This window comes from Eschrichtius robustus, chromosome 8 (genome assembly GCF_028021215.1).
Source record: "Eschrichtius robustus isolate mEscRob2 chromosome 8, mEscRob2.pri, whole genome shotgun sequence".
Lineage (NCBI taxonomy): Eukaryota > Metazoa > Chordata > Mammalia > Artiodactyla > Eschrichtiidae > Eschrichtius > Eschrichtius robustus.
In genome coordinates, this window is record NC_090831.1 from 61,321,834 (window position 1) to 61,340,793 (window position 18,960).

At 34.3% G+C, this 18,960-nt stretch overlaps 1 protein-coding gene across 1 annotated transcript in view; it reads left to right on the forward strand.

Moving 5' to 3' along the window:
• The window catches only part of AGMO (alkylglycerol monooxygenase), a 384,717-nt gene that overhangs the window by 227,889 nt on the left and 137,868 nt on the right, over positions 1 to 18,960 (forward strand). Inside the window, exon 13 of the mRNA XM_068549962.1 lies at positions 1,358 to 1,463. Within this exon, the coding sequence (XP_068406063.1) occupies positions 1,358 to 1,463 (106 nt within the window). The remainder of the gene's footprint in view (positions 1 to 1,357; positions 1,464 to 18,960) is intronic.

The window sequence follows — 18,960 nt, forward strand, 5'->3', positions numbered from 1 at the left end:
TGTCACCCTGTTTTAACTGAGTTTAAATTATTTGGTAAAAATGTGTTGTCTTTTTTTGCACAAAAATGTTATATTCAATTTTATAGAAACAACATGTCATAATTTTTTTTTAATTTTATTAAATTATTTACTTATTTTGGACTGTGTTGGGTCTTCATTGCTGCGCGCAGGCTTTTCTCTAGTTGTGGTGAGCGGGGGCCACTCTTCGGTGTGGTGAGCGGGCTTCTCATTGTGGTGGCTTCTCTTTTGTTGCGGAGCACGGGCTCTGGGTGCGTGGGCTTCAGTAGTTGTGGCACGTGGGCTCAGTAGTTGTGGCCCGTGGGCTTTAGAGCGCAGGCTCAGTAGTTGTGGCACACTGGCTTAGTTGCTCCGTGGTATGTGGGATCTTCCTGGACCAGGGCTTGAACCCGTGTCCCCTGCATTGGCAGGTGGATTCTTAACAGCTGCGCCACCAGGGAAGTGCGCAACATGTCATAATTGATGGCAGAAGAATTTTTTAAGCTTAATAAATACACTATTTTAGATTTTTTTATACTTTTTTCTTTACCTCTATATTCTAAATTAACTAAATAAAATATAGTTTTATTATGACATTAATTCAATAATATTTTATTAGAAAAATTCACCTTTCATAAAAATACCATTTGTCTTTTATGAAAATATTTAATTATACAATAAATGTTGGTTGACTATCATATGAAGTCTATTTTAATCGGATAAAGTAGTTGTTCATTCCTATTATTGTAAGGCAATTTATAAATGCCTATCTGTGTGACCCTCAACTCCATTTTAAATACATATACCTATTTTATGTGTTAGAGTTTGAATTTCGAGAATACTATATATAATGAAAATATTCATCACAAAATAATTAATAAAGATCTATGCTGCCTATCATGTTAGACTTAACTACACGTTGTCATGTTCCCAATATTTCATAATTTGAGCGTTCATTATTTTAGAGTACTGTCGTTAACTATGTCAGTCCTCCTAAGAAGTCATTTATTAAATGAATGAAGTTTGAAGGTATTGGGTGAGTGAGGGGAGTCTAGTCTTGAAACCCTAGAAATTTAGTTGTCTAATATTTTATTTATTAGTTGAAAATGTTTCACCCTAATTCAGCAATTCTCAAACTGAGCAATACATTGATAAAGAATAGATTTTCTTTAAAAAGGTACATTTTGTGTCTTAGTTTAATGCCTGTTTTCAAGCAGCTTCAGAGGCACATGCTCCTCAAATATATTAAAATACTATGTGTTTCTTGAAAATTAATATAAATGTGTATCACTCTATTAATTATACCAGGTAATAAAGAGCATATTTAAAGCTAATGCATGTAAATGACATTTTATTTCAGACCTAAGGCAGCTGTTCTGGAAACTTTCCGTTGCTTGGTGTTCCTAATGCTGTGTAGATTGGGTCATCTGAAGCCTTTCATCCCTTCTTTGTCATTTGCTTTTGAGGTAAGATATTTGCTTTAGGTAGCTATAGCAGGATTAAACATCTGTTGCATATTTAATTCATTCATTCAACAATGTTTTTGTCTATTTATTTTGTGAGTAGTATTTGTGGGAAATTTTTACCCATTCACTTACTTGCCAGTACTTATTTGTTGTGTCACCTTGAGCTGGTTAATATTGTTGAGTCTCAGTTTTTTGGTCTCTAAATTTGGATCGATACTATTAACCTTCATAAAGTGGTTGGACAAATTGCATTGCATGATGTTTATAAAGAAAGTAGGCCATGTAGTTGTTTCTCAACAAGTGGTAGAAGTGACTTTACAAAAAGTTCTTGGCAGAGACTCTGCCATTTGAGATTTTTCTTTTTAGGCTGTTAAAGTGAAAATTGTGACTAGGATGTTTTGTTAATTACTTGCGAGAGTTAATAATTCTATAGAAATAAAATCATTATAATTGAGATTTTTCTACAACTGAAAAATATGTTTAATTTGACCTGTTAGGATTAAAACTTATCTTCCAAGAACACTGAACTTTTGGATTCATATTTATGATTTTGAATCTTAGATAAAGATTAAAAAACATAATTCTCATCACTAATGTTTTCATGGATATGGTTTTATTCTTTTAAATCAAGGGTTATATTGTTTAACTTTGGTGCTGAGCAACCTGCCAACATCCTCGGAATGTGCATTGTGTAACCTTATTTAAGCATGAAACATAAATGCTAATATTCTCTCCAGTGTTAACTGGAGAGAAAACTGAAAGAGACACTTTCATAATTGAGTAATAATTATAAGTTGGGACAGACTCTTTGGAAGACAATTCAGTGATATTTATCAAATTACAAATACTCATACCCTTTGACCCAGGATTCCACTCCAAGGAATTTGTGCTACACAAATGATACGCTCACACGTGTGCAAATTGATGTATATGCAAAATTAGTCATTTGTAATGGAATGACTGAAAACAACCTAATAGCCATTAATAGGGAACTGCTTAAATTTTGTGGTTCACTCATAAAGTAGAATATGCATTTACCAATGGAAAGATCAAAGTTTTTAATACCAGTATGGAGCATTTATAAAAAATACATATATATTTGAGCTTGCTGCATCATGTGTGTATATATTAAACAGAGAGAGAGAGGGGAAAAGAGAAAGAAAGAATAAAACATGAAACAGGAGAATCTGTGAAGTATGCTACCATACAAGGCATATAAGTATAAAAATGAAGAAGGGGAGTTATATGCATATAAATGTACAAATGTTTTTACATGCATGTAAATGTATCAAGAAATATAAACAAGATCCTTACACATGGTTGCCTGTGGGAAAGTGAATTGTGTGACTAGAAGAAAGGAATAGGGGGAAGATTCTTCATTAAGTTAATATTTTTTGGTACCTTAAAATTTCTGAACCATGTAAATATATTTCCAATTTTTAAAAAATCTAAATTAAAAAAATGAAGTATTAAATCTTAGTACCAGTATCTTGGATATCATCTAATCTAACATATATATTTAAATAGGCATTAAATAAAGTTAATATGTCTACATATATTTTGTTTCTTGAGGTTACAACCTAAAATCAAAATAAAGAAGCATAAACTGTACATGTTTAATGAAGTTTAGAAATATAAATGCAAAAAAAACCCCTTAAAAATAAAAAAAACTTAGCATTTTCACATGCTAAAGGCATGTGAGGGAAGGCATTCTAATTGGAGGCATGAAGGAGAGTAATTCCATTTAATGAACCTACTCTTGGGTATATTGTGGTAGTTTATCTTAAATGCTCCAGAACAAAGAGAGAATGTAGGTTCTTTAAGTTGCCCGTGTTGCAAACGTGAAAACGTATAGTTACAAAAAACACTGGGGTTTTTGATGGTGGGATACTGAAGGGCAGTGTAGTGTGTCCAGCTTTTGAGGGTGATGAACTCTAGGGGTGAAATGCTGTCTGTTTACTTAAATTAGTCAGTAGGTGAAAGTGAATGTTAGGACTTGAGCTTTGAAGCCATATTGTCTGAATTTGATTCCTGGCTCAGGAACTTACTTTCTGTGTGTCCTTGGGCAGTTATTTGATCGCTTAAATATTCTTGGCCTTAACTTCCTCATCTGTGAAGGGATAAACTAATAATGTCTATCAAATAGCGTTTTGAGAATTAAGTGAGATAATCTATGTAAGAGATTTAGTACAGTGCTTAACACATAGTACATGCTTAATAAATGTTAGGTGCTATTATTGTTATTTTATATGAACTTAAGGATCCCTTGAAATAATTTTTTGGCTTGCCACGAGATCCAAAAGTCAAGTTTGGGAACTACTGACATAGGGGTTGGGAAGGAGCAGCAATGTTGAACTTAATGTTATGGTAATGAATTCTTAGCCTGACACTCACTTTTTTGGACATTGGACTCTGCCTCAGGTCGTTCACCTGTAAAATAGGTTTAACGAGAGCTAATATGCATGGAGCTCATACTATGTTCTAAAAGACTTACCTGCATTATTCCGTTTAGTCTTCATATCAAACTCATGATGTGGTTACTATTTTCATAATGGAAAACTGAGTAACAGGTTGAATCACTTGTTTGAATTCACATAGGTAATACGCAAACAAGTCAGGATACAGCAAAGGCAGTCTGACAGCATAGCTCTTGATCACTAAGCAATGTTTTCTTCCAGGTATTGATAGCAGTACTCACCTACCTCAAGGGGTTTAGATGAAATTTCAGATGCAATGTAATAAAAGTACCTTGAAAAATGTGGAGAGCTAAAAGGTCTTATCCATTTAGCTGCAAAGTGTTCTGAAAAGACTAATAGTTTGAATAAGTTACCTCTGAATTATCTTTGGTTTATGATTCAAGGAAGGGAGGACCATGGCCAAATCTTTCAAGCTGCTTACCTATTCTTTCCAGAAAGGCACACACATGGCCAGTTCTTCAAGAGCAGATATTGCCTGTGATTTGCCACTAAAACATTTCCTTAAAGTGGTATAATAATGATATCTACTCCATATGGCTTGGTGGAAAAATTAAACGACACAAAGGAAGAACATAGGAAGCACTTGATACATTTTAATTATCATTATTCATATTACTATTATTACTGCTATTATTGTTGTTATAAAAAGTATTTGTACTACTATTATCATTATTAAAATATTATTGTTATTAACCACTGAATTTCTGAGGTTAAATCTGAATAAGTCTTCTCTGACCAGAGGTCAACAACTATATGGTAAAGACTGGGCAAGTATTTTATTATCAACATTTGTACCTGTGAAATAGGCTTTTTTCCACTTCTTTTTAAAGTTCAAAAATTAAAAAATTAAAACCAGTTACCAAATCTTGTTTCCTAATTGTGAATTTCAAATTTGTGTTTTCCTAACATTTTTATTTCTTAGAACTTTATGTAAATCTTTGCCATTTATCAGAGTTTTACTAAAACTGTTCTTTGCACCCCACAAGTTGTACAGAAACCTAATGAATGGCCTCAGTGACTCCATTCAATATGAATTAGGACTGACTGACTAGGAGTGATTATCCTACAAGGATACAATGTTCTCATCATTTTTCTTTGAAGCTATCATTAGAATCAGAGACATTGAAGCAATTAATCCTCTTTCTTTTATAAATCAATGTTGTATGTATTGCCAACATCAGCTTGTAGCCCTATGACTCTTCTCTATTTATCTCGAAGGCTGGTTGGAGGTTGTCTGTTATATTGCTTTATTATGCAAGCCAAATTCCATAGGTGTGCATGACAGTCCTACGTTATGCATGTAGGACAACGTTAAACAGTCCTACGTTAAACAAGCATACTGCTGACCACACCTATTCAGCTAAAAACACATACACACAAGCACACACAGACTGGAAAATTGACCTTACATTATTTTTCACTTAGATTATAAAAGAGCTCTTAGGTAGTTACAATTCTGAGTCAGAAATACAAGGTATAATTTGAATCTGATCCTGTGACTTCCATGTGGAAGTTTTATTCCCTTTAGCTTGGATCCACAAGAACATTAAGTAAAGGTGTGGTGCTCTTGCTATTTATAAATAAAATTTACTGGTATACAAGTGCATAGTTGTCTATCTAGTGCATGAAATGCTTAGTCCATGCCCTTGTACATTTCTTCTTGGATAGATCAATCAATATCTTGACTGAGTCACATACTTTTTAAAAACTTGCTGTTTTATGTATAAGAAATTTGACAGAAAAACAATCACCTCACTGTTTCATTCACTCATTTCTCACTCACATAAGCAACACATTTTTTTTTCTGCTGGCTCAGGTGCAATTTGTTTTTTCTAAGATCACCTATGAATTTGTGATTGATTTAACTTGCATCAGTAATGTTAAACATGTCTAACCTGATAGACACTTAAAGAGAAGATAGCAAGGTCGAAGATGAATAAATATTTTTATAAGTATATAGGTATATAAGATAATGGGAAATACTTGTTTGCATATATTTTGATACTATGTATATTTTGTTTCACATAACTTTTTATTTAATTGAGGAGATAATTTAGGGTACTGGAAAAAAGCATTGGCTTTGAAGTCACACAAATCTAAGTGCCATCTCCAGCTCTGCCAACTGGTTGTATGGCCTTGAGGGATTATCTAAAATAACCACACCTTCGTTCCCTCAACAAACAGGAGAATAAAAAACTTATGGAAGTTGTTTTTATATTCAAAAGAGTAAAGAGGATAGTCTGTAGAACCTACCATAATATCTGGCATGTAAGTAATAATTATATCCACTTATCTATACCGTATTCACACACACACTACATACACAAACTACATACACGTATTTAAAACAATGTTTTGAGAACTAGGGCATTAAAAGCAATGAAAGCAAAAACCTGAGAATAACTGCTTATTAGTTGATTCCAAAAGAACATGCAATGTCTATAAATTTAGACCTCAGAAAAACCCTAAATTCTTACAGTTTTTGCTTGAATCATTAAAATGGAAACACATCACTGCTAAATGGTGAACCAACTTATATTTGCTGAAGATGTGCACAAGAGGGGAGTAGAATTTGAACAAGCAGAGGGGAAGGTGGAGAGCACTTGACTGAAAGGAGGTTACAGTGAAAGGTCTGGAAGCAGGGGTGGCCAGGGACTGTTTGAGTGATGAGATGAACCTAGTGACAACAGCCCAAAGAGTGGGTCCTAATAGGAGGTAAACACATGCTCACAGAAGACAGAACCAGCCTGCCTAATGCTCTAAGTGGCAAAAAGAAACGTTTATTCAACACTTACTGAACGCCTGATCCAGCAAAAACATAGCAAAAGCCTTCCCTTTGTGAGCTCTATTTTAATCGGTGTATTAATTTTTGATTGCTGTAAAAAATTACCATAAATTTGGTGGCTTAAAACAACACACATTTACTGTCTAACAGTTTCCATGGGTCAGGAAGTCAGACACAGTTTCATTCTATACTCTGCTCTCTGCTCGGGATCTCAAAAGGCTGCATTTCAGGTATCCGCTAGATTGTGTTCTCATCTGGAGGCTTACCTGTGGAAAAATCCACTTCCAAGCTCACTCAGGTTGTTGACAGAATTCATTTCCTTGCAGCTGTATGACTTAGGGCCCCACTTTCTGTGGCTTTTGACTGGAGGCTGCCCTGAGGTCCCAGAGGCCGCCCGCAGGTCCCTGCCACGTGGGCTTCCTCCGCATGGCCGTCTACTTCATCAAACCCCAAAGAGAAACGCTTCTTCAGGAAGGGCTCAGGGCCTCTTTGAAGGATTTTTACCTGATTTAGCCAGGCTCATCCAGGATACTCTACTTTTATCAAATGAAAAAGTAGATGTCCTCTTAGTGCCCTGACCACATTTTCTACTGCTTTCCTTCTTGCTTGCTCAATTCCAGGCATGTGCAGTGTTCTAGAAACATGTTCAGTATACCCTGCCTCAGTACCTTTGCTCTTGATTTTACCTTCGCCTGCTCTTTCCCAGGAATCCATATGACTTTTGCCCTCATATCAGGTCTTACCTGAAATGCCACCAGCCTTCCTTGGGTACCATGTTTGTTGTTGTTGTTATTTTCTAATTTTGCCTCGTCCACTCCTGATTTAATTTTCCTCTTAGTATTTATATGTGTATAAGTATTTGTCTGAATTATTGTCCGTACTCTCTCCAACTGTGGCAGACAGAACCTTGAGTGACCCAATAATCCCTGCCTCTGCTGCTTATGACCTGTCAGCCTATATAATCCCCTCCCCCAGAATGTGGGTGAGACTTGTGAATGCTTCTAGCCAATAGAGTATGGTAAAGACTTCAACATTTATTTAAGGATTCAGTAAATGTTGAGTGAACACTGCCAGCACCTACTCCACAGCTATAATCACCCAAATGGGGGAGAGCAAGTTGTTGGAATTTTCACCTTACATAGCATGCTGAATTAACTATTGAATACTTCATATAACAAGGCATGCATATTCAGATGTCCCTTGTTATCCAAATGGTTGATCAAAATGCGCGTATCAGGAAATGAAGGGAGGTTTAGCAGTTCTTAGCAGCATCATGTTGCATGGAGTCTTCCTTTCTTCTTCCTTCTTTTTAGTAAAATTCAACCTTCTTTGGTGTGTAAGTTATCTGTTCCCACAAAACAAACCAACCCCAAATTTAATGGCTGAAAATAGTGAAGATTTATGATTTCTCACGATTCTGTGCTGTTTCTACCGCTGTTTTAATGTAGGCTCACTCATCAGGCTGTATTCAGCTTAAGGGTCAGCTGGGCTGAATGTACACAAGGGTCACATGAAGGGGTGTCCATTTTGGCTGTTGATGGGAACACCTTTATTTTCACTCCACAAGACCTCTCTCCAGTGGACCAGACCAGGTTTTTTTTTTTTTTTTTTTAATTTTTATTTATTTATTTATTTTATTTATGGCTGTGTTGGGTCTTCGTTTCTGTGCGAGGGCTTTCTCTAGTTGTGGCAAGCGGGGGCCACTCTTCATCGCGGTGCACGGGCCTCTCACTATCGCGGCCTCTCTTGTTGCGGAGCACAGGCTCCAGACGCGCAGGCTCAGTAGTTGTGGCGCACGGGCCTAGTTGCTCCGTGGCATGTGGGATCTTCCCAGACCAGGGCTCGAACCCGTGTCCCCTGCATTGGCAGGCAGATTCTCAACCACTGCGCCACCAGGGAAGCCCCCAGACCAGGTTTTTAACCTGGTAATTTCAGGATCATGACAACTGAATCTGCCACACTTCTTGAAGCCTAGGCTCTGGAACTCAAAAAGTGTCATTTCTTCCATATTCCATTGGTCAAAGAACATCACCAGGCCAGCCATTGTTCAAGGAGTAGAAAGATAGACTCCATCTCTTGAATAGAGGAGCAGGCAATTATAAAAGGGTATGATGAATTTATGGCCATTATCCAATCTACCACACTTGGGTTTTATATTATTTAGGTTCATCTCACAATGATGATTAGTATATCACAGGATGTAGACATATTTGCCTGAAGCCATCTTAGTTGGTTCATTTCAACTGTACATCTGTCCTCATTATGAATGTGGAGAATAGGTTGCACCCAACTTTTTTTCATGAAATATATGCTAGTCTGCCATAAACATACTTATGGATTTATGTGGAAAAATAACACACGCGCGCAGGCACACACGCACGCGCACACACACACACACACACACACAGACTTATGATATTCAGTATAGAGCAGTTTTGACTAATCTATTTCCATATCATTCAAACCTCAAATATTTTTATCAACCGTACAAAGTTTGCATTTATGAAAAGTACCTATATGTTTTAAATAATACTTTCTTCATATCAACTCATAATTTTTCCATTATATAGTATTTATTATACATTAAATTATATAAAATAGTTTTTAAAAGACAAAATGAAAACCACCCACCTTAAAAATAAATATTACAATACCAATGAAGTATTGTTAACACTATGATGTGCTACCTGGGTGATCCTGCTCTATATCACACTCCCACAGATACTACCATTGTTTTGTACTTTGTGTTTATCATTGCCATGCTTTTTCTAAACAAATTCTAATTTTTTCATATATTCTTAAATTTATCACTAAGCAATATTTGATTTATTTTAAAACTTTGAGTAAAACAAAATATCATATATGTATAGTTTCCTGCAATTTCCTTTAATTTACTGAATGTTTTGTTTCTAAAATACAGCCTTTTTATTGCATGTATTTGTAGTTTATGTACATTGTATGACTATATCCAATATCCATTCTCTAATGTTTGTTTCTAGCTTTTACTTTTACAATGCTGCAATGAAAATTCGTGCACAGATCTTGTAGTGCACATGGCATATATGTAGTTTCTCTGGGGTTATACAACTAGATGTGGAATTGTTGGATTGTAGGAAATGTGGCCCGATTACATTCCTAAGAGAATGCTAATTTGTTTTCCAAAGTTATTGTAAAATTTACCACTAAAAGAGTATAAATTCCCTCCCCAAAGTCAGAATTGTCAGCTTTCTTAACTTTCGTTCATCTGGGGGATTAAATGATATCTCATTGTATTCCTAATTACCATCTTCTTGTTTATTACTGAAGATGATCATTATTTCATCTTCATTGGTTATTTATGTTTCTTTTCCAGTGATATGCGCTTGCATGTCATTTACCCATTTTTTCTATTTGGTTGTTATTTAGTTCTTCTGCTTTTTAGAAATTCTGTGTACGATACCATTCCTTCATCATTTATATTTGTTAAAAGTATCTTTCCCCAGCTTGTAGTTTGTCTCATTGCCCCTGGATTGAACTCAGATAGGTTTTATTTCCACAGAGTAATGCACTATAATAGTATACTACCTCCACACATAAACATGATACTACCATTCATTATTACTAATTCTGATAAACATATACTTTTTCTTATATACATAGTGCTAAATATATCCAGCTACAGTTTTTCCTATAACTACCAGTGTAAGCCTATATGAATCTTGCACAGGGTTATGAATCTAGTCTACAATTATGCAAAAATAAAAAGCTAACATATAATATGAAGTTTAATTCCACAAGCCTGACTTCTTTAGCAAGATTTATTGGCTGTTTGAATTTTAAATACATAGATCAGAGTTTCCCCTATCCTTTTTTAGGAGAAAGTACTCAAAGTTAGTTCAAAATCTTTACATTATATCAAAACTGCTAAAATACTGAAATGCTCCTATGTCCATAATGCTATGTTACAGAGAATATATGAGTCTTCTATTAAACAACCCAAGTATTAGCCATTATTTTCTGTTCATTAGCTATTTATCCAATAGGTGAATATAAGCCACTTCACCAGCCAGACCACAGTTCCAGAATGTAATCCCTTTTGTACTCTTTAAATTAAGAAATTTGAAAATAACCTGCATGTGACATATTAGAGTATATGTTTTATAGGACATAAGAGATTTTTATTTTTAGGAAAATATGCAACATTCACGGAATAGAATAAAATACACAAACATTGAGTTTATTAGCAAATTTCCTTTAGATTTTTTTGTGTGTTCATATAAGAAAGTTTTTCACTCTTCTGCCTTCACCTCTAATTCAATTTAAGTATCATTGCCACTTTCTTTTAAAATGTTTTTATTCTTTCACTCTCCCTTATATTCCTTGCATTTTTATTATCTAAAGATATAAAATTTTCAATGTATATCACATACAAACAGCAAATACTCTGTTCCAGGTCCTGTGCAGAGAGCTTTATGTGCGTAAACTCATTGACAATGCACATGTATCTCTCATGTCCATTCATATACTGTTCTATAAGAGTGGATAGAACATAAGTAATGCATTGAATGTGGAGCAGGATGAGTAGCAAGTGAAAATAAACTGATTGGGGTGATTTATATGAGGCTCCTTTTTAAAAACTCCTCTCCACTGCCTGTGTTTTTTCTAGAAATAATTACTTTTTCTTTCTATGAGCAACAAAATAGTTGGTAACCGAAATAAAACAATATTAGAATATAGTACTGCTTATTTTGTTTTACGATAGTACAAAGAGACTACATTTGACACAGTGGATTGTAGATGATCACGTTAAAATTCCTGAAATTTACTGGCCCTAGTATGAGATTTTTAAAATAAATTTTGAATCTACGCACAAGAAAATATTAGTCCCTGATCGTTTTCTATGTATCATCTTTTCCTATTAAAATGGTTAAAAATTAAGAGATATAAATATATCTTATATTTTTACCCACCTGTCCCTTCTCTCTTAGGCTTTTATTTGAAAAGTACTAGCCTGGGCATCTACAAAGTACGGTTGCTTTTGCAAATACTTTATCTTCAAGGAAATTTTCACCATCAAGCACTTTTCCCCACATTTTAATATCATATGAATTATGAGGAACACTAATTTTATATATTTCTGTTAACTTATACTCAAATCATCAAAGCATAGGTATTTTATGGAAATTTTTAGGTCAAAAGAGTTTTTAAAAAATATTTTAAATGCCTTTCTTTTTGTTTAGTTTTTGTTTCCTTGCTTTTGTTTTTGCTTGTTTCACTTTTCTTGTTTGAAAACAGGAAGTGATTACTTGCCCAGAGATTAACTAGAAGAGAAAACATGTTGAATTTATTTCGATATCACAAACTTTGGAATTTTGAGTGAGTTCTAAAATGGATACCATCTCTCTTAATTATATTGCTTAGATAAAAACAAAAATTTAGGAATGTTAGAAGTCTAGTGATCTGCATCGCCCCTTCCTGACCACTGAACCAGTTTCCATCCTGTTGACTCACATCACTCTACATTTTTCATGGCTGTCCTTTTACCTGACTTATTTGTGGGTATAATCTACCAATGTCAGCATAGTGAATTACGAGCAGCAGCTTAAGGTAAACATCATTTACTCATAAGAAATTATTTCCACATCACCTTGGTTTTCGACTTGGCATTTAAAAAAAAAGAACTCCTGTCCCTTTTTATAATCACCTGTTTTACATTTGAAATAACAAAGAGCCTCGAATTTTGCCTTCTCTAGTCTGAGTGTGCCACGCGCTGTGCTATGATTTATGACCTGAGCATCCAACACTCTCCATATACACTAACAAGATGGCCCACCGCGTTTGAAATATATCCCCCAAATGAAAGCAAACACAGCCTGGTGATATAAAGCCTTGTCTTCATGCAAGGAATTAAACATACACAAGTTCTAATTTTTAGTCTTTTCTTTTTGCATTGCCTTTAAGAATGGCTAAAATAAGTTAAGATCCATGGGTGGACAGGATTTCACACAGTAGATGAGGGCTCTAAGGGGAATCCTGACGCTGAGAAAAAGGTGCAGGGATACTTGGTGGAATGTCAGCATGGTTTCCACTAGTACATGACAGGGACTCATTATGGGCTTGCTGTTGCCTGTAAGCTGGTTTCACTACCATCAACTATGAGGCCAGAATGCCTGGTTCCAGATGCTCTCGCCAATTGACCATAAAATTGCTATGCATTTCTGGCCAAACCCAAGATTTTAAAAGCTCCCCTTCCCCTCCCCTCAACACCCTAACCCCCAATTCCCCTAAAAAGCTGCTCATTATTCTTCCTTTGCCCCCTGATCTCAGCAAAAGAAATACTTCTGGAATCAATTAGAAATGTCTGCCCTTGATGAGGTTTGCACGTGAGTTTGGAGTTGTGAGGCTTTGATAGTGGCAGCCAACAGCTGCAGTTTCAGGTGGTAAAATCTAAGAAGGAATTTTCCAGGGTTTATTTACCGTCATAAAAATTTTTTAAATAGGCAAGACACGTTAGGAGACCGTCTCATATGCCTTTGTAAGTGAAGTTAAATTTGGATTATATATTTATTTTATCTACAGTGAGCAAACTGGAGATCTCTGATTGGGGGAATCTTTCCATTGCTTTAATAGAGATTGTGTCAAATGCTTATAAATTCTGGAAATGGGGATCTCCTTTCTGAAGGTTAATGGTAAAAGAACATCTGTTATTTCTTCTGTCATATTAATTGCTTGACAAGTAAAGATAGTCAAGGTTAAGGGAAATCAAAACCCATCTTCTGAAAATAATGTGAATTAATACTGTGTAATACATTTGCCTACTCTTTTTCTCTCTAGCTATATGTGTATATGTTATTTAATAAAAACTATAATAAGAATTTTTTCCTTTTTAACTATAGTTATTTGGTAAGCTTTTATTAATGCTTATTTGATAAGATGCTATAAGCTTCTTTTTATATTTTGTGTCCAATTAAAGCACATCAGCTATTGTAGCATGAAAATGACATGATTTTCCTAAAGCCAAATTAAAAGGCAAAGTAACACAGGTATTCAAATTATCACTGGGCACATGTCCTTTTCTTTCCTTAAGTACATGACATGCTTCCTGGAAGTCTGCTTTTGTTTCTCCTGCTGGCTAAAAAGCAGAGAAAACTTCAACGGTACTTTTTTAGCACTAAAATTTTCACTCATGCCTTCAAGAAATATTATCAAATTTTTTTCTCAGAGGATCACCATTAAAAACAGAATTTTAGTTCCCAGAACTACCTATTACTTCTGTAGTCAAATGAACTTTAAGCACCTGTTATTTCCTCTTAAAGTATTGCAATTTCTACTTATATAATGGTGGAGAGGTATGTAGAAGGAATTTTGTGTCTGTTTCTCTGGTAGTATCTTCATATTTAACGGCAACAGACATAAGTTTAAATTTGCATTTTTATGAGAACTCTTTCCACATGTGCAGACATCTGCCTACCAGTTAGTCTGGTTTCTAGATTGAAGTATATTAGTTAGTAAAACTAAATGAATAAATTACTGTATTATCGTGTACCTAATATATCATAAAATTTTATTATATTCATGGAATAACTTTAAGTAGGCTGAAAAACTCAGTTGCTTAAAATGCCTAATGTCACATGTATGCCACAATGTAATAAAGGTCAAAAAGACATATATTACCTAATAGTTTGCTGGGTAAAGTAGCATACCAACAACAACAAGAACCAAAAGAAACAAGACTGAACAACTTAATTACCATCTTTCAAAAATAATGCCTCATTTATCCTTCTCAAGGTCCTCCATATGCTCTGCATGTTATTGGTGAGTCAAACTTCCTTTTACTGAGTAAAACAAAAAAAGCTATATGCAGCCTTTAAGAACATTCTAAAAGTTACTTCCTTGTGATCAACTTGTTACAGAAAGGAAAAGCTGACTAATTTGTTCATTCCTTTTCTCTGAGATGAAACATCCCGTGTGTTTTCTAAATATGTTCAGATCTAAGAGCAAAATCTGTCTGTTTGGTATTAAGCCCATCGATAGTTGCAAACCCGCTAATAACCATTTGGACATACAATCTCAGAGAAAAGGATCTAGCTGATGGAGAATTACCACCTGACACCCTTACTTGTGACTCCTAAGTTTGCTGTTTAAGTGGTATTATCTTCTCTTCACGCTTACATAATGGATCAGGGAATCAGCTGATACAGATTAAAAGCTAATATGGATTTTCAACACAGCTTATGCTGTGTTTTATATTATTCCTACCAAAATTCAATACTTGTAAGGAATTTGATCTAGTGTACAGCACAAGAGGATACTACCTCTTTTAAATTGTGTTTGTTTATGACAGTGTCTGATACTGGCTCAGCCTAGCTTTGTACAAGTGTTTAAAATACTGTGATGAGATGGAGAAAAAACTGGCATCAGGTTCCAGACACATGGATGTTATGAATTAACAACGTGAGGAAAGTCACTTAGTTCTCAGTTTCACCATCTGTAAAGTCAAGGGAATGAAGCTGATTTCTAAAGTTACTTCAATGTTTAAGGTTTCATACTGGCCATGTAATTTTTAAAAAACAGATTAAATAGATACTATTGGTTTACATTCATATGATTAATTCACTAAGAAGAGTGGGATTCTGAGGAATCTTTGGGAAATGAAGTATTGAGTCTATGAGATTTTTCAGTACCTGATGTGTGAGAACATAAAAGATAGGACTGGGACAATAATAATCCTAATCGTGCTTTGCGAGAATTTAATTGCACTTGCATATAATCACCACTTCACCCTTTTCAACCTATAGAGTCACTCCAAACAAATGAATAATCAAAATAGATTTTAAAAGTTTGCTTGCTGTAAGTCCATTTTCCAGATAAGCTTTCTTACTGGTGATGATGGAGCTTAGAAGGGTTCCAGGCCAGTGGAAATGGAGTCAGGTCGTTGGAGTGGAGTCTGAAACAAATCTGTGACTGGGAGAACACTGGATATTGAAATACTAAACCCAGTATCTATGATATAAATTGAAAGCAAGTCTTTTAACAAGGCTCTCTGACAATCCTTGTGCCAAAAACTGATAATAACTGTGCATAGAGAGTGTTATCAATATTCAGCAAGATTGTTATTGTCAATGTGCCTAGAGTAAAGGCAACCAGAGGAATATATTCCTTCCACTTTGTTCTCCTAAGGTGTCAATTATGAATCACTGAGGTGTCACTCACAGAAAGAAGCCACAATGTGAGACACATGAGTGGTTCACAATAAGCATGTGAAAGTGTTTAATCAAAATACATTAGTCAGATAACTTAGAAAAAACTTTGTTTGCTCTTCCATTTTTTGTTAGTGATACTATGTGGAAATTGCAGTGCAAAAAATATTTACCTCAGTTTGCTAAATATTCTTCAGATTATTGCTGAAGGCTATGGATAATTTTGTATTAAATTTCCGTTTATTTTAAAACCAACAACTAAAATGGTAGACTGATTTCAATGTGCAATGGTACTTTTAGCTCAGGCTTATTTCATTATTCCAGAGGAAAATCTTCCTATGAAAATCAGGGAGATTCTTTATTTATATTTATCCTCAGTAATAATGGCCCTGAAAAAGTAGGTTATCTGACTGTATGAATACACAAATGTTACAAAGTAGCAAATGGAAGGGACTGTAGCCAAAGCTATAGTAGATTAATACATACTTGAGAATACCTGTTCCCAATTAACCATAGAATGTATTCCAGGTCATTACAGGTGTAAATATGACACCACCAAAAGAAACTAACAAAGCTTCAATAACTGACTCTAAAGAAATGAAGATCTATGAACTGTCAGACAAAGAATTCAGAATAATCTTCTTAAGGAAGTTTAGTGAACTACAAGAACGCACAAACAGACAACTAAACAAAACTAGGAAAACAATGTATGAACAGAATGAGAAGTTTGACAAGGAAATAGAAACCATAAAAAAAAAAAAAGCAACAGAAAAACTAGAGTTGAAAAATACAAAACCTGAACTGAAGAATTCAATAGAGGTTTTCAAAAATAGACGTGACCACACAAAAGAAAGATTCATCTACCTAGAGGACAGGACATTTGAATCACCCAGTTAAAGCATCAAAAAAAAAAAAAATAAATAAAAGAGCAAAAGAAAAAGTGAAGAAAGCCTACTATGGGAATGGTAATTATGGGATGCAATGAAAATATATAATATTTGCATTATGGGAATTCCAGAAGGAGAAGAGAAAGATAAAGGGATAGAATATTTAATCACCAGTGGCTGAAACATGGGGAGAGAAATGGACGTACAGATCCATGAGGCCCAAAGGCTCCAAATAGGTTGAAACCATATAGGACTAGTTAAATTGTCAAAAATCAAAGACTAAAAAATAATTTTAAGAGAAGCAAGAGAAGACAAAAGTTATGTACGAGGTAACCCCCATAAAAGTATCAGTGAATTTCTCAATAGAAACTATTCTGGCCAGGAGGGAATGGTATGACATATTCAAAATATTGAAAGAAAATAACTGTCAACTGAGAATTCTATATCCAGTGAAGCTATTCTTCAGAAACAAAGTAGGGATAAAGACTCACGAACAAACAAAAGCTAAGGGAATTCATTACCACAAGACCTGTCTTACAAAAAATGCTAAAGGGGGTTCTTTAGTGGAATTAAAATAATGCTAATTAACAACATAAAAACATAAAAGGGTAGCACAAATCTCACTGCTAATGCTAAATATATAGTCATAGTTAGATTTTGTAATATGATAATACTGGTGCATAACTCACAACTTTAGTTTAAAAGTTAAAAAAAGAACATGTAAAAATAACCACGACTATAAGTCTAATCTGTTATACAATATAAAAATATGTAAGTTGTAAAAACAACATCCTAAAATATGAGGGGAAGAGAAGTAAAAGTGTAAAGTTTAGAAATTTTATTGAAGTTAAGATGTTACCAATTTAAAATAGGCTGTTAAAATTATAAGATATTTTATGTAAGCTTCACAGTAACCAGAAATGAAAATCCTATAGCAATTACACAAAAGAACTATAGACTATAAGGAAGTTAAAGCATACTGATACCAAAAGACATCATGACACAAAACAGACAGCAGGGTAAGAAACAAGGAACAACGGATCTATAAAACAACCAGAAAACAATTAACAAAATGGCAATTGTAAGTCCTTATCTATCAATAATTTCATATAAATGTAAATTGATTAAATTTTCTGATCAAAAGTCATGGAATAGCTCAAATGGATAAAAAAAACAAAATCCAACAATATTATGCCTACAAGAGACACACTTTAGCCTTAAAGACACACATAGACTGAGAGTAAAGGGATGGAAAAGACATTTCAAGCAAATGGTATCAAAATAAAAGCAGAAATAGCTATACTCAGACAAAATAGACTTTAAACTAAAAATGGTAAAAAGAGACAAATAAAATCATTATATAATGATAAAGAGCTCAATCCATCAAGAAGATATAGCATTTGTAAATATTTATGCATCCAACAGTAGAGCACCTAAATATATAAAGCAAAATCTAACAGAGCTAAAGGGAGAAGTAATCAGTAATACAATAATAGTTGGGGACTTTAATCCCCACTCTCAATAATGGATAGATTGTCTATACAGAGAATCAATGAGGAAACAGTGATCTGAACAACACTATAGATTAAATGGACCTAACAGACATATACAAAACAGACACACACAAAACATTTTATCTGACAACAGTGGAATACATTCTTCTCAAGTGCACATGGAACATTTTCTAGGAAGGACCATATGTTAGGCCACAAAACAAGTCTTAGCAAATTCAAGAAGACTGGAATCATACCAAATATCTTCTCTGACCACAATGGCATGAAACTAGAACGCAATAACAAGAAAAAAACTGGAAAAGTCATGAACACATGGAAATTAAACACTCTCCTGAACGACCAATGGGTCAAAGAAGAAATTACAGTGGAAATAAAAAAGGTTCTTGAGACAAATTAAAATGAAAATACAACATACCAGACTTATAGGATGCAGCAAAATCAGTTCTAAGAGGGAAGTTCATAACAATAAGTGCATACATTAAGGAGCAAGAAAGATCCCAAATAAACAACCTAACTCTATACCTTAAGGAACTAGAAAACAGAGAACAAACTGAGCCCAAAATTAGCAGGAAAAAAAAAAAAAAAGAAAGAGTGAAGATTAGAGCAGAAATAAATGAAATAGAGAGCCAAAAAAATAGAAAAGATTAATTAAAAT